Here is a 16,146-nt window from a genome sequence, read left to right on the forward strand (position 1 = left end):
TTTTATTGGGAGGGAAGACTACAAATGTTTACAAATTATATAGCAAGTGTTGAATGAAAATACAATATTTAAAATATACAATATTTGCATCTTTTTATAGAAAAATAGGTTTTCAGCTACAATAGCTGTGATAATAATTATGGACGGCTTCTTTCAGTCTCCTATTAAATACCATTTGAATACAATTTCACAACTTCAAAATGTGTGCTTATCAACACAAAATAACATTATAGAATAGATCTTCATTAGATAGAATCTTTAAAACACTATCTGGCAGTGAGTGTTTTCTTTTTAATTTTCAGCCACTTCGTACACTTTTAGTGTTTAGTGTGGCATTGGGCGACGACGTGATGTCGTTGTCCGAGGGAGGCTCTGAGCCTTTCACAGTAAACGTGACGTAATATCTCTTATTCTTATCAAGTCTCTCAGCGGGGAGTGCTATCAGCTGCTTTTCGTTTCCGTGGGACACCTCGAGGGTGACGTGCGCTTTGCCAGAACCACTCGGAGGCTTTGAATTTATCTTTGGAAGAAATCCTTTTGCCTTCGTGCTTGGGCCTGCCGTGGCAGGTTTTGGCATAGTGTGATGGTCCCATTTATAGGGTACTGAAAGAAAAAAAAGGAATTAAATCTTTAAATCCGCATAGTAGAAAAAAATAATTTCATTGTTAACCTTTCTAAAGTGGTACTTACAATAAGCAGCACAAGGAACGCCAGTGTATGCATGTACTGCGTGAAAACATCTATGTGTTTTGCTTGTACAAAGACAAGGGTTATCCGGAATAGCACTCATTTTGTACAATTCACTTTCTCCGTAATCAAAATCTATTGGTTTCTCTGGCAAGTTATCCAAATGTCTCTTACTACTTTTCTGTAGTTTTCTTAAGCTGTCGTAAAGAAATTTTTCAAAACTGCTGAAAGAAAAGTCTGGGCTATTGTATGGTCCCAGTCCGACATTAGCAAGACTAGATTTGTTATATTCATCAATAGCTCTTTTAACGAGAACAGCTTCATTTGTTTTACTTGTCCTAATTTGCAGCCGCTTAAGTTCAAGCAAATGCTGAAAAAGCTTTCTTTCGCAATAATACCTGAAAGAAACAATATCAATGATATAAAAATCTTATTTAACATGGCAAAAAGTATTAGTACTAGGTCTACAACCTGAATGTGTGTGTGTAGATTGTAAATGTAAGTTTAAACGAAATACATACATACCTTCTCATATTTGTTTGAATTCGTTGGGTAACCGATTTCATATCCACAGCATACTTGTCTCCCGGTTTTCTCACTGGAATCCTGCTGTCGGATTTACCGGAATATCTTCCGCTGGCATTTCGTGTCTGATAGTAAGCAGCCAAACGAGGACTTGTTATTCGTCGTTGTAGAGCTCTTGGGCTTGGTTCGAAACCAGAATCCATCATCCCACTGGACTCGTACCCTCTTTCTGAATTTTCACTCTTGGATCTAATTGTTGTTCGACTTTTAGTACGTCCCTTTTTTCGAAACCTTTTCCTCCTACCATTAGCTTCGGAATGACTATAAATTTCATTATCACTGACGCTGGGCACTCGTCCATATGTACTATCTTTTGTTCCTTTGTCATCGTTGTCAAGAGTTTTCTTCAATATTCCGATCGTGGTGACTACGGTATCTGGAGCACTTGCTACATCAGAAAGTACTTTGTAACTCTCGGTTTCATAAATACTACTTTTCCTACTACTTACATGACTATCTTTAGAAGTTTTCCTTATTCTCCCCGGAGATGTATGTGATAACTGTAAATTAATGTCATATGGTTCTGGTACACTTTCTGTTATCACCTGCTGTAGCCCTCTGTCGTCTGAATCCGGGATATTTCCATCAATTACTGAAACTAGACCTTTATCAATACTCTGACTAACTTCCGTGCTACTTCCAGTAGTAGAAGCGTATTCTTTCCGCTTTTCATCCAACTCTTTTTCTACATCTGCATTCGGGTGATCAACATGTTCGCCCATCAAATGGTCACAAGGCTTTTCTGGATCTTTACTTTCAAATATATCATCCTTATTTGCAAATGAAACAACAGGAGAACTTTTATCCTGTAAATCTGTTCTATCAATGCTTGGAGCATCAAGGCTCGTTTTAAAATCACCAGAATCTTTACTCTGTATCAAAGCTTCGTCTGGACCTGATAGCACTTGGAAAGATCGTTTTCGCGCTGCTGTCGTAGACGGAGAAGTTCCACTAGTTTTAGTGTCATTGCCTGGTATAGAACTTGACGTAGCGGATATTTGAGGGTCTTTTTGATCCGGTTTTTCTTTATTTTTTGCTGATTCTTCTTCCTCAACTGAGGTTTTACTCTTAGTTACTTCAGTATTTGTTATATTTTCAGTAATCGTTAAAGGTAAGACGTCTTTTTTAATAATGCCGTCAGAAGTTTTTGGTTCTGTACCATCAGTCTTAGCTTTTTGTGGTTCTATCAATTCTTCAGCTTTATCAATCATAGCTGTTTCTTGTACTTCATTATTTTCAATAGTAGGTTCTGACTTATTTTGTAAAGTATTATTTTCGTCGTCTAAACTTTTTTGCGATACTGACAAATTTGCTGTTTCTATTGAAACGTTGTTTGAAGAATCAACAGTAACTGTTATCTCTGAATTTCCATGTTGACTTGATTCACGTTCCATATGAATTTGTGCTTCCGTCACGATCATATTAGTTTTAACTGATAGGGTATCTGTTTCTGTTTCGCTGAGAGTTTTGCTTTTTACTAATTGATTTTCCAAATTTTCAGAATGCTCTGGTTTCTCAGCAGTAACTAATACTTCAGTATTCTCAGTAGGTCTTTCATGTTCACTAGTGTTGTCTACTTTTTCTGTGTTTTTATATTTAATAATATTAACACTTTGTTTTTCGTCATCATTTTCTATATGAATAGATGTTTTCTTCCCTTTTCTCTTTGTGCTGCGACGTTCGCTGGATTCAGACGAACTACTCTCTGAAGAACTAGATTTTCTCTTATTCCTTTTACGATGACGTTTGCTCTTTTTCTTTTCAGAATAACTTTCAGCCTCTGAAGAACTATCAGTATCGGATTTAAATCTTCGGGGATGTTTACCGCTGCTTCCATCTCGTTTAGAAGGTTCACTTTTGGATCTAGTTTTTCTTGAGCCCTTTTTACTTCTCTGGTCGTAATGCTCTTTTCTGTAGCCATCTAATTCACTATCGTAACCATCACTATAACTTTTTTGAGCTTCTATTCTTTTTCTCCTATCACGCATTCCTGAATATTTATTTTCAGATTTATGTCTTGATCGTTTTTTCTCCCCTGATAATGATTCATTGCTTGAATAATCACTGACACCTCTTATTTGCCTTCTTTCTTGTAAGGGGCTTGAAAGTTCAACTACTTCTCTCTTTTCAATTCTTATTCTGTCTCTGACGTCAATTTTAGTACTGGTAACTCGTCTTGATGGTAAACTTGTGATAGGAGCACCATCGATAACAATTTGAGTGTTTGCTAATTTTGAGGCCGGCAGACCACCGTGCATTTGTAAATATTTTGCAGTAGACCTATGACCACGAGTACTAGCACAATCTAACGGTGTTAATGGATCATTTTTAGATGATCTTGCTACAAGATTGACTTCCGCCCCTCGATCTAAGAGAAGACGACAAAGATCAGCATTATCTGTTGCTGCGGCAATATGAAGAGGGGTGCGTCCCTCGTGATTGGTTGCATTTACTTGCGACGGTCTTCCATCAAGCAGCCATTTCACCAATTCTCTTCTACCAGAGGCAACTGCTTCGTGCAAGGGAAGATCACCTTTTGAATTTCTTAGCCAAAGATTGGCACCTCTTGATCCTGAAGACAGAACATTTCTAAATGAATGTTTTTACTAGATAATTACTACAAATTAAATCCTGAATTAACGATCATTATAAAATTATTGTTATTTTTATAAAGTTATTTTATGAGTTTGCATCCCTTTCAATTTTTTTTTAAATTGCAAATGCAATTTATTTTAAAGATAGTTAAAAAAACTAATATAAAAAACCTAATACGCACTACTACTAAGCGGATTTCACACACCAAATTTGGATAGTAATTACCACTCAAACAAAAACCATCTAAAATATCCCTTATAGATAACACTAGAAGACAAAAATATAAAACACTAGCAACCCGCCCCGGCTTCGCACGGATGCATAGCCGATACTAAATATATCTCTATTAGAACTAACTAAAGGACCGCCCGCAAAGCGGCTAAGTCTTGCTCACTTCGGAACGGGCCGTGCAGCAGAAATCGTAATATTTTAATTTCACCACAACTTCAAAACCAAACGTCCAATTTTAATCATTCAAAGACCAAATATTATCTACATAAACTGTACTTATTGATGAAATTATTTATTTTGATAAGGATTGATAGCATGAGTAAAAAAACGCGTTTAAATGTAGACCAAAAAAAATTCAAGATTTTTAAATAAAAATGTGGTTGTTGTGCCTCACTCGACATAGATAGGTATAGTGTGTCGCGGACTTTTTTTGTAGATATTTATAAGATCTACAATTAATTAAAACATTTTATGGTTCTATCTTTTGTAGTTTAGGCAGCGTACGCAAAATAAGTAACTTTTTGGTTGATTTTTTTCAGTTTGTGTCTGAAAAATCCAAATATATTACGGAACCCTATTTTTTTCCAAAATAAAATATAGTCTATGTTACTAGTGGATAATGTAGCTTTCGAATGGTGAAAGAATTTTTAAAATCGGTCCAGTAGTTTCTGAGCCTATTCATTACAACCAAACAAACAAAGTTTTCCTCTTTATAATATTAGTGTAGAAAAAGCTGCTCACCAAGAATGCGCACTGTTTCGATCTGTCCTTTAGCAGCCGCAGTATGTGCTGGACTGCGTCCCCTTCTGTCCTGTCGATGGGAATCAGCTCCGTGCTGCAGCAGGGCGGCAGTGGCGTCGGCGTGCCCCAGTGCAGCCGCATAGTGTAGCGGGGTGCAGCCGTGTGAATCCGCCACGTCAACTCGGGCGCCACACAGCCCTAGCAAAGTCTCCAGAGCTTCTGTGTGGCCTCGCGCTGCAGCACAGTGCAATGCTGTCAGACCATCTCTGAAATAGTATAGTATGTTGTAAGATATAAACAAATTGTGCTGATTATTTTATTTCCGTTTATTCCACTTTGATCACCCAGATTTAATCTTATCAATATCGTTGAATAAATTTTAACACTACCAAAGGCAGTAAAAGCGGACCCTAGGTTTCTACGCACATCGGTTAAGAATGCAACCGGAATCATGCAATAATCAGAGAGAGATTGGCGTTATTTAAAGAAACAAAGTTCTTAAGATTATGCTACCATCGTCATTGCTCTTTCAATCTCCTGTTCGGGTCGACACGAGTCCAGTCATGGAAGACCATTCCCATGATTAGGTTCCTATAACTCGTATAGCATTGCTCTCGCGTTTGCTTTTATTTCAAAAGATTAGCTTAAAAAAGTACGCTACCTATCAGCGTCATCGACCTTGGCTCCCGCCTGGTGCAGGGCAAGCACCGCAGCTGCCGAGCCAGCGGAGGCCGCCCAAAGGAGCGGCGTGCGACCGTCGGCGTCACGCACGTCTACTCGCGCGCCGCCCTCCTTCACCAGGGCTCGAAGCACTTCAAGCGCCGCACCTCGGGTCTGTAAAAGTACACGCCTGAATTACTTGTTACTTGAAGCTTTTGCCCATTATACCTTCGGGGAATGCCGATAAAGATAAAGAAAAATGTGGTAGTGATGTTGTTAACACGGGTTTCGAGTACTTTTGACTAAAGCTAACCTGATGGTCGGTGGCCGCCGGAGCGCCACACATCTGAGCCGCGTAGTGCAGCGGGTAGCCACCGTGCTGGTCCGGGGTTGCCGCGTCTGCGCCGGCGGCTAGCACTGCTCGCAGAGCACCCACCTCTCCACACACTAAGAAAAATAAAGTTTTCTACAACATCAATGAATCTTTTGTATGCTATTCAAACTAGTTTTGAAAACAACTACAACATAAATGTATAAATTACAATCTGAGCATTATGTTTATTTAAGTACCTATTTACTTGAACTCTAGTTGCTATACACTACACTTATGTTAAAACAATTGTTGAAATTTGTTAACATATAAAGTTTTTAGGGACGCACGTGTCTTCTACATCTATGAGTAGATAAATTCTAGTCTATTTGAAAGAACACTGATTTAAGAGCAGGAAAGCTAATTGGTCGTTCACTGCTGTGCTCTTTGTTACAATTTATCAAAAAGTCACAAATCGGTATTTTATTGTGAGTCACAATAAAACACCAAATAAATCGTATAGCCGTTAACAACTTGACCTCAACTGACGTACCTACATAATCCATTCGCCTCATCAGTCGGACATGACCTTTGAATTCTCCTAAGTTTAGTCCTAGATATGTGGCGCGGGTAGTTCAAGGGCTGACCTTGGTGGTGGGTCAATACAGCCGGACACCCCCTGTAGACTCCCCACGCCCACCACCGTGGCTTATCATATAATGACGGTGAAATATTCATGCGCTACTCTTCACAATTACTTGATTCTTCCAAAAATGCACTATAAGAATTAATATTGCATTTTAACTACCTACTTCAGATAAGTGAAATGTGGGTTATAGTAAGGAAATATTTGTGCCAAAAGAGGTACTACGTTTTATACAGGGCAATAAAATAAAACGTAAGTATATTAAAACTACAAATTTATGGTAATTTTGTGAAAAAACACAAACCTAAATAAACTTACAAAAGTTTTCACCAAACTAACCATGGAAAGGAAATTATACTAGTTATTAACAGCAATAAAATAAATCTAGACCTATTTAAACCAAAAAAAAACCAAGATCGCGAGCCCTTGGGAGTAGAAAGCAGAAGGCCATTTGAATCGGACGTCCGCCGAACCTCCTTCTACAAACGACGGAAACATAAAGGCCGTTTCTAACAACTTTACACCAGGGTAAATGTCAGCTCTTTAACATGTCGGGAATAAGATAGTTAAAACTTTTTACTTGGTTGAAGGTAAGTATTTAGTATACTAAGCACTATTTTTAAGTAGATCTAGACTACTGAAAGCTGTTGGATTGGATATGTTTTTTGAAGTGTACGAACTTGTCTTTCACTTTCCTGCAGTTTGTGGGACGCATAAATATAGATAAGGGACATTCAGTTTTGGAGCAAAATGAAGCAGTTCAAAAGTGAAACTTAAACTTTATAAATTAATTTAATTAATGAAATTGCGAAAGACACTAGCGAAAAATTCTCAATGAAAAACTCTTTAGACTTTTAATTCCTGGTTGGTCTTGATTAATACCCATGAAGCACATAAAAAATATAAAAACATGATTTCCCGGCTCAGATATTTTCCTTTACCAAGTGCCAATAAAACCTGCGCTACCAGTTACAAAACCAGTAGTTAAGCGTGCAAGTTATTAGCAAATACTTGTGGTTATGATCATCGATTGGTTGATATTTGTTGAATTTTTTTCTTAGAAATTGTTTTACTTATAAAACATACTAGTTTGAATGTTTTTGCGGTGAGGATAAATTTCCTGAGACTGCTAAATACCCATACTTCTGAATGTGTTACAATGATCAAGGTCGGATTAGGTTTCGTAACAGGGTCGCGTAGATCAAACGTACAGTAGGTACATTTTAATTGTTTCGTGAATTACATTGTCTATCCCTCTAGGCGTCCAAATTCAAATTCAAAATTTTTATTCATTATTATAGGAAACTTCATATCGCTTAATAATTGTCAAAACTTTTGGTTTCACAACATTGGTTGACGTCAAATAAATTACTTAAAAACTAAGTTTACTGCCGCTTCCAAGGCGTCAGTGCAGAAGAAGCGGTAACAAACTGCACTGCAGCATTTTCTTCAACAACGTCAACTTTACAAATATCTAAACTTAGAATAGAATGTGAACGAGAGAATACATTGTACCCCTATAGGACAACAGAGATAATTTTCTTAAATAAGCCCAGAAAGAGGGCGCTACTTGTTTTCACTTTATATGCCAACCGTTAAGTAGTATAACGCAATAATTCTAATAACTACTTACGCAAATACTTAAAAAATTAAATTAAGTACCTCACCACCTATATTCAACGATCACCTTTAAAGCAACGATCTTACATGTTGGGTCTCTGAAATTAATGACTAGAGCTCGCGTGCAGGTAGCGACAACTTGATATCGTAACACTATACCCGAGTCAGTTAAAGGTAAAAAGTTACAAACACAATGACATTCATCTACAAATGTAACTAAAAAACCCACATTAAAATATATTTATCAGCAATCGTAGAGCAAAATTTTATAATAATCTCTATCCTATTTTCTTCCAGTTGCATCGTCCTTCGCAAATTTCTAACAATATTTATGAGCAATTAAAATTTGGCATAATATCAAATGAAACAACTTATCAGATCTAAAACTCTATATATTTGTACATTCGGCTGCAACTTGGTAAACAAGATGTTGTTGCTTTCTTACGCCATGCCCATTTTCTTCTTACGATATCGATACGAAAATATGTAGGTATAGTTGTCCAACAGGCAAGCCATCGGTCGTTGAATAATAAATAAATAAATATATACGGGACAAATCACACTGATTGAGTTAGCCTCGAAGTAAGTTTGAGACTTGTGTAACGAGATACTAACTCAACGATACTTGTATATTTTATAATAAATACTTATATAGATGAACATTCAAGACCCAGGCCAATCAGAAAAAGTTCTTTTCTCATCATGCCCTGGCCGGGTTTCGAACCCCGAACCTACGGTGTCACAGACAAGCGTACTACCGCTGCGCCACAGAGGCCGAATATTGTTCATTTACATTAAAATACACACGATTTTTTTATGGATATGTAGGGTATAAAAACACAGAGCCTTTGAGAATTGGATAAGGTAAATTAAATGCAATGAATCTATCATTCCACTTTTCGCTATTGATTGTGAAGTGGCTTTTGATATCATGATTCAGTGCAAACTCGAAGATTGAATTATGCAGAACAGCCAGCTTACAGCTGCTAGCCTCAAACTAATTGCTCGCGTGCGGCAAGAAAAGTCGGTTGTTTTGAAAGTACTGACAGTTTTGCTTACGTCAGCAAAGTAACTTACCGATACATCTTTCTTTCTTACTAGATGTCTGATTAACTTACACTGTATGTAGGTACAGTACACACCCTAGAATCAGTTCTCGTGCACTTCAATTATGAGTCAGTCCACTTATTATTATATCAGTTTGCGTCAGTGAAACAGAGGCTTTAATCAAGGCGGGGGTACGAGTAAGTATAGGTACAAGTACCTTTCTTAGATAGTGGGTGTCAGACAACCAGTCAACCGACACTACCCAGCCTGGTGTTAGAGGTTTTGTTTTTTTTTGGTATATATACCTATAAAAATGTTAAGTATTTTGTACAATTGATGTACCTATTTGGTAAGATAAGTAATTTTAGAAGATACATAGGTTGACTCATGAATATTCATAGAAATTAGAATAATATACCCCAAATTTCTTCATTGATATTACTAAATATATATGGTAAATTTATTTTTATATACGAGTACGTAAGTAAGGTATAACTCCACCATTTCGTAATTAGTGGAGTCGCGTGCAGTGGGTATTCTGATTCGTCGGTGCGATGTGCTTACCTTTGACAGCGGTTAGATAAGAGCTTTAAGCTTACTGTGCGAGGGAGCGGAATTAATGTGTTTGTGGGCCGAATATGGATTTAACAGAACTGTCATACATTTAGAAGGTAAAATAAATGATCAAAAGCAAAATATTAGCCATCTAAATGTTTTGTGATAACCATTTATTTTTAAAGCATATAAATAATTTTCACAAATAAATAGGTAGATATTGGATTAACCCAAGAATTAATTGGTCCGGTTTAGTTTACGCATGTAAAGATACGAAGAACGTGTACTAATACAAGTTTTCAAATTATTAAAAAAGTGTGCAATTATGCATAAACAAATTAATTATACAAAGGCAACAAAACTAAATACATAAAATAGGACACTGATTGATTTACTGAAAATATACGCAAAGGCCAAACCGCTCAATAGAGAGATTTGTAAATGTGTACAGAAAGGATTTCTTGAAAGTCCCAACGGAAATCAGGTATCGAAATTTTAAATTTTTGCAAGCAGCGCCGCGGCGTGTGATACTTTGCTACTGCTGATACTTTCAGTGCCATTTAAATAGTGTTGAAAGTCTTACCAGTAGCCCAATGGACAACTGTGTGATGTTCATCGTCTCTGGCGTTGACGTCAGCGCCTGCCGCCAGGAGGGTTTGCACTAGCGGCACGTTTCCGTGGACCACCGCCAGATGGAGCGGCGTCAGACCATCGGCGTCGCGGGCGTCGGCCAGCGCTGGCGCAGCCATCAGCACGCGGTCGGCGCAGGCGGCGCGCGACGCCTGGCTCACGCCTGCGCCACTCGAAGCGCAGTAGTGTAATGCACAGCGTAGACCACGGTCTCGTACCCTCACTGATGATGGCTATAGTAAAAGAAATATAAATAAATTGTAATTAAAGACGAAAGGTGGCTTGTCACATCATATAATAATTGTATGATGTGACAAGCCACCTGTAATAAGTTTCAGGCAACGTTATGTGAGATGTGATTGTACGGCATGATAATATGTGATGACCATAACTAGATGGAATTTAACAGTTAAACAGTAAAGACTTGTTTGATGTAAAAATGACGAATCATTAATTTTCTCCTTATGTCAAACAAATTGCTTTACAAAGAAATAGTATCTAAATACCTACACCAAGGTACACCAAGTTACTGGAAAATTAATATCCGACACTTGAAAGAGGAACAACGGAATAGATTTACGTGAATGACTAATGATAGTGCGGGTATGACCTGTGGAGTACGTTTACTCTGGAAATAATTAACATAACAAGTACTGCTTGGTACACACGTGCTAACTGAGACAAGCATCGCTAATGGTTGCCTCGACACGTGAGACGGCTTCCCCATTGTAAGCGAACCGATTCCGTCTATTGATTGATGCTACCCCCGCGGCCCGCAACCATCGCCTGGTGCATTTCCTTTAAAACTTTTCCTTTCGACCGCTTTCGAATCATGCCGCCTTATTGATATTTCTGTCTACAAATAAAGACATTCAGACATTGGCCAGTCTTTGTCTATTAAAACTGCAATCTTGCTACAAAAGCATAATATAATGAAATAAAAAAGCTCTGTATACGTATAATCGGTGAGAAAATATTGACGGAAGCATTATAAAGCGCAGTTCACCCGCGAGGTTGTTTACAAGACGTTGCCGGCGGCGTAACATCGCGTGCCGCTCTCACTACGCTTCTCATTTCATATACTCCCGACGCCACCGTAATGGTTATGTTCGTGATTTTATGCATCATGCATTTTCTTCGAAGTTTAGTGGAGTCAAAATATAATACATGACATGACCGATGATGATTTGTTAAGTGAAATGGGATATTTTTATCATATATTCAAGTCCAATATCAGCAGATGGTACAAAATGTAACTAACCATTTGCATTACATGATGTAACTAATATGATCATTGATAGTGCTGATGACGCTGAACTCACATCCTTATTGAGGGCGTCTACAACAGCTTTGTAGTCTGCCTGCTGGCAGGCGTACATGAGCGGCGTGCAGCCCTGCGGCAATGGCGCGCTTACATCCTCACCCTTCTTCGAGCCCTCCACCGTCTCCCGCTTAATCTTGGTGCTCTTGTCGAGGAGATCGCCTTTGCGGCGGCTCTTGGGCTTCTTGAGGATGCTCGGGATGGGCTCGCCCCGGCCGCTGGCTGCGCGCTTGTCCATAACAGAGGGTTAGAGCGTGTGTGCCATGTATGGGACGAAGCCAGGCTCGCGGAGGCGGGCGGGCGCGGAGGGCGCGTGCCGCGGACTGGCCGCCGGCCGCCCTGGCCAGCGGGCAGCTGGGCGGCGCTGCCGACACGCAACAATGCCCGCCCCGCCCGCGCCTCCCGCCTTACACCTAATCTATTAACTTACTGTACAAAAGCAGGTCACCGTTTGTTGTTACTCAGTAGTATCCTTTCTTTTAAAATCTTGTTTGTTATTGCCATAATACAAACTTGTTTTCAAAAGAATAAGTTTGGTCAGGGTCCCAAAAATACTATTGCAATCCATGATTTTGACAATCAATTATTTTATTAATTCTTTGACTGTGAAAAGTTTTTTCAATCGTGATGAAACTAATCAATTACTACGACTACTGACGAATCGAAAAGCACACATGATATTTTATGTCAAAATGCAACTTAGGCAGCCAATGTCTACATAAATATTCACGCTATCTGTAGTAATGATATACACCTGTATCGTTAAAATTATACATCACTATGATACCCATAACATCGAAGTTTCTATTCAAAGTTTAGCCGTAAAACATTTTATTATAGGACTGCCGCAAAACAATCTTGAACTTGACAAAGTTTCGTCATTTCAGGAGTGCCTTCGGGTTCGGAACAGAAGTCACAGTAATTTTGATTTGTTTGTAGTCACACCATAGATAAAACTATATAAGTGGTCTGTAGGATTGTGGTATATGTATTGTCGCAACTGATGGTATTAATTTACAACATTCACCGTGACAATCTCATATTGCATCCCTATCTTTCTATAAGGTATAAGTTTTATTTTACAACTTTACAATTCCGTGCGTTGTAAGCCTATAAGTACTATCATCTTCATCAATACATATAATAAAACTGAAGAACAAAAATTATTGTACATTGAATTTTTTTTAAATTATTTAATATGCAGTTTAATTTTTTCTTTTTCATCTGCCTTTTTGAACACGCGCCACGTAAAATCCACTGGACCGATTTACTTGAAATTCGGTATAAAGGTACCTTACATACCGAAGTAACATCTTAGATACATTGTATCCCGGTAAACTGTCATGTTCCCGAAGAATAATCAAAAAACAGATCGCAAGGTATTTACTTGACATTTGGAATAAAGGCACCTTACATATCGGGATAACATCTTTGATACATTATATCCCAGTAAACTGTCATGTTCCCTAAGTATAATCACATAGATTTTTGGGCAAAGTGTTCGGCACAAGAAACTCCTCGACAAGCGACTTTCTTAGCATATTTATATATTTTCGTATATATCCCTTGCGGGGTACAACAGTCTTGAATATACTGATAGGCCACGTTCAGCTACTTGGCTTCATGATAGAATTGATCATGATGGATCAGGTCATGATGGCAAAATAACTTTTTCTGATTGGCCTGGTTCTTGGATGTTTATCAAGTTAAGATTTTTTTATAATATAGTATCATTGAGTTAAATCCCAAAACACAATATTTGACCTCGGATTTTTAGCTTTATCTATTCCAAAACCCGTAAATGCGTAACAGAAGACTTCGGCATTTAAAAAATAGTATTGATTAAAAAAAGGTTAGATTCTGGAAATAATTTAAATCTTATAAACAATTATTTTTGGTTAAAATGATGAAGCAAAGTTTTTTTAGATCCAAAAAACCTCTTATTTGAATGAAAAACTTATTTCAAACCGCACGCAAACAAAGTTGCGGGCACAGCTAATTTATAAATAACACAGGTAATAAACGCGCACGTAACGTACCTTTATTTATATACTCGTCAATACCTGTATTATCTATAAGTAGTATACTGCAACGCGAAAGTTTAAAATCAGTGATAACAAGTATACCTATAAATCTAAGTGAGTAAGTCCTATATTTTTAAATGCAATAGGGCATTTTTCTTCTCTTCGGAGTATACTACTCCGATTTCTATAAGTCTCAGAGTGCTAACTACAAACCTGCGTGTTTATATTACTCATACCTAACAGGCATTTTCGGCGTGTCCGGTGCGGAGTTGGCGCCTACTCGAATAGAAGTCATGAAATGTCAAGAGTTGAAGTCACACAGTCATAGCCATATTTAGCTTTTGTGCTTATGATATACCATATAACATAGTCATGCCACATTGGTTGATATTAATTACAAAAGGATATTGCTAGAAATTTGTTTTTTTTTATTTCAGTTCCAATTAAGTACCTATACTTTTTTAATTTTTTTACATATACATAGTCAATACTTATGTTAAATTTGGTGTTTGTTTTAATATGTTAAACACACACAGCTCTTATCTTCGGTCCATTAGGGAACTTCCCTTCCATCTTTTTGACCTACAATTATCGAGGTCGTTCCGACGACGGTTGATTATGTTGGCCAGACTTAAAAGCTAGTTAGACAATAAAAGAAGAGTCAATCAAACCGAGTCATCATTTTCGGAGATCAGTGTGTGCAAACAAACATACATAAACACAAATAGGCATACTTTTTTTGCGGTGCGACGATGTCACTTCTAGTTACGGCTTCTTACATCTTTGTACGCAACTTGTTTACCGGCCATCTACTTGCCTATCTACGCCCGGCGGTACAGTGCAGTGAGACTTTATTATTAAGTTGTGAGGGTAGAGTGTGACAATTACATATTGTGTTTGTATTGCGATGTTAATGTACGCGTATCACTACTTATGTTTATAAATTGATGAATGTTCTCATGTAAGTGAATTTTGTTAATTCTTTATGAGAATAAATGCCTTTAAACCTAAACCTAATTATTGCTATATTTGTCTATTCTTCACCTTTAAAGGATTATTTTGAAATATATCAATGTACAGACAATATTTTTCTTACGGTTTTATTATATACGTATTGATTGATTACATATAAGTGGTAGCAATGAACCACCGTGCCTCAAAGCACCAACCCCTTTTTACCACCATGTCGATCTTATCATTACAACATAATTTACTCACCCTTGCCAGACAAATAGTTTTCAAAAAAATTGTTTCAGAATGAAAAAAACCGCATAATCAAAACTCAAATGGGATAAAATAAATGATTTTGTGCTATTGAGTAAATTTCTGACATGCAATTATTTACTCAATTAAATATATTTTAAGAATTCGTAGGTATTTCAATCGTATCGAATTTATTGATATCTAATTTATTCAATTCGTTGACAACGGGTTTTACCCTTAACAAACAGGAAAATCTGCAGTTTCGATATAGTAAGTGACGCAGTGTGTAGTGGGTCACATCAATTAATCACGTTTTAAATGTTCACAATGTGGGACTGAGCAACATTTTTACCTCAAACTATGAACACATTATTTTTTGGAGTTATTTTATTTCCTTGCGCTCTGTCATCTATTCGTGTTTCCCGTTTCACCCTCGGTTGCTACGATCCAGGGTTCGGGGCCCGCTATTCCTAGATAATTATTATCACAACTTAGACTGATTAACAGCATCCTAAATTTCGGATCCATTAGAAATATTTCCAAAATAGGATACCGGATGACGTCAACATAACTTAATTGTAATTATATCTACTACTTAACTCTTTCAAAGCGCAAGTGTGTACATATCACTCCTCGTAATACACTCAACCACTCCTAGTAGTCAAACAGAAAAGGAGATAAAAAGCATGGCCTATTTCAAAATTTTAAGCTTTTTGAAGACTTACAATAATTCAACTAGCCGGGTCTTAGGAAAAGTCCTTGGCAGCGAATTTAAGGTAAAAGATTATTATTTTACCTACCACGCTTGAATGGTAAAGGATTTTTTCAGTTAAACTAAAATAAGCACGTTTTTCAGACATAGATTGATAAGAAAGAGTATTGACTTATTTGCTTTATAGCCCGCTAATATAATGACTGCTGAAGGTCTGTACAAGTGCCCTAAACACTAAATTAGCCGTTAAAATTAACTTAAAAAGAAACACGAGTGGTATAAAGTGATCCAAAAAAAAAGAAAAAATATTGATCTCGTAATAAAGATTACAATTCAGTAAAATATATCAGTCTAATTATGGATCTAGACCCGAATGCCGCGCCACGCGTAGCGTATTTTGCACGCAACGTTACGCAACGCAAAGCAACGCGAGAAGCTCTCTCGTGCTTCCCCGTAGTTTCCCCAGATCTGCCCCAAGGCTGACCCACTGGCCTCGATTAATAGCTAGACCTATAATGGGTTGTGATTTTACAAATACCTATACCTCCGAACCGTTCATTTAGGAGTTTTAATTTGGTT

The 16,146-nt window shown here is 37.5% G+C and overlaps 1 protein-coding gene across 1 annotated transcript; it reads right to left on the reverse strand.

Moving 5' to 3' along the window:
• Positions 1 to 208: 208 nt before the first annotated feature.
• LOC106136138 (protein phosphatase 1 regulatory subunit 12A) lies at positions 209 to 11,866 on the reverse strand. Its single transcript, XM_013336598.2, has 8 exons — positions 11,630 to 11,866; positions 10,261 to 10,540; positions 5,813 to 5,946; positions 5,501 to 5,673; positions 4,840 to 5,105; positions 1,213 to 3,844; positions 691 to 1,085; positions 209 to 603 (listed from the first exon to the last, which is right to left on the reverse strand). The coding sequence occupies exons 1-8, from the start codon at positions 11,864 to 11,866 to the stop codon at positions 299 to 301; spliced, it is 4,422 nt and encodes a 1,473-aa protein (XP_013192052.2). The 3' UTR covers positions 209 to 298.
• Positions 11,867 to 16,146: the final 4,280 nt, after the last annotated feature.

This window comes from Amyelois transitella, chromosome 18 (genome assembly GCF_032362555.1).
Source record: "Amyelois transitella isolate CPQ chromosome 18, ilAmyTran1.1, whole genome shotgun sequence".
Classification (NCBI taxonomy): domain Eukaryota; kingdom Metazoa; phylum Arthropoda; class Insecta; order Lepidoptera; family Pyralidae; genus Amyelois; species Amyelois transitella.

Excerpts from the sequence above, each read along its gene's own strand:
- LOC106136138 (XM_013336598.2), bottom strand. The coding sequence starts at position 11,866 with ATGGACAAGCGCGCAGCCAGCGGCCGGGGCGAGCCCATCCCGAGCATC. Across the intron at positions 5,674-5,812 it reads CGGCGGCCACCGACCATCAG|ACCCGAGGTGCGGCGCTTGA; the intron begins GTTAGCTTTAGT and ends GTACTTTTACAG. Across the intron at positions 3,845-4,839 it reads CGAAACAGTGCGCATTCTTG|GATCAAGAGGTGCCAATCTT; the intron begins GTGAGCAGCTTT and ends TTCTGTCTTCAG.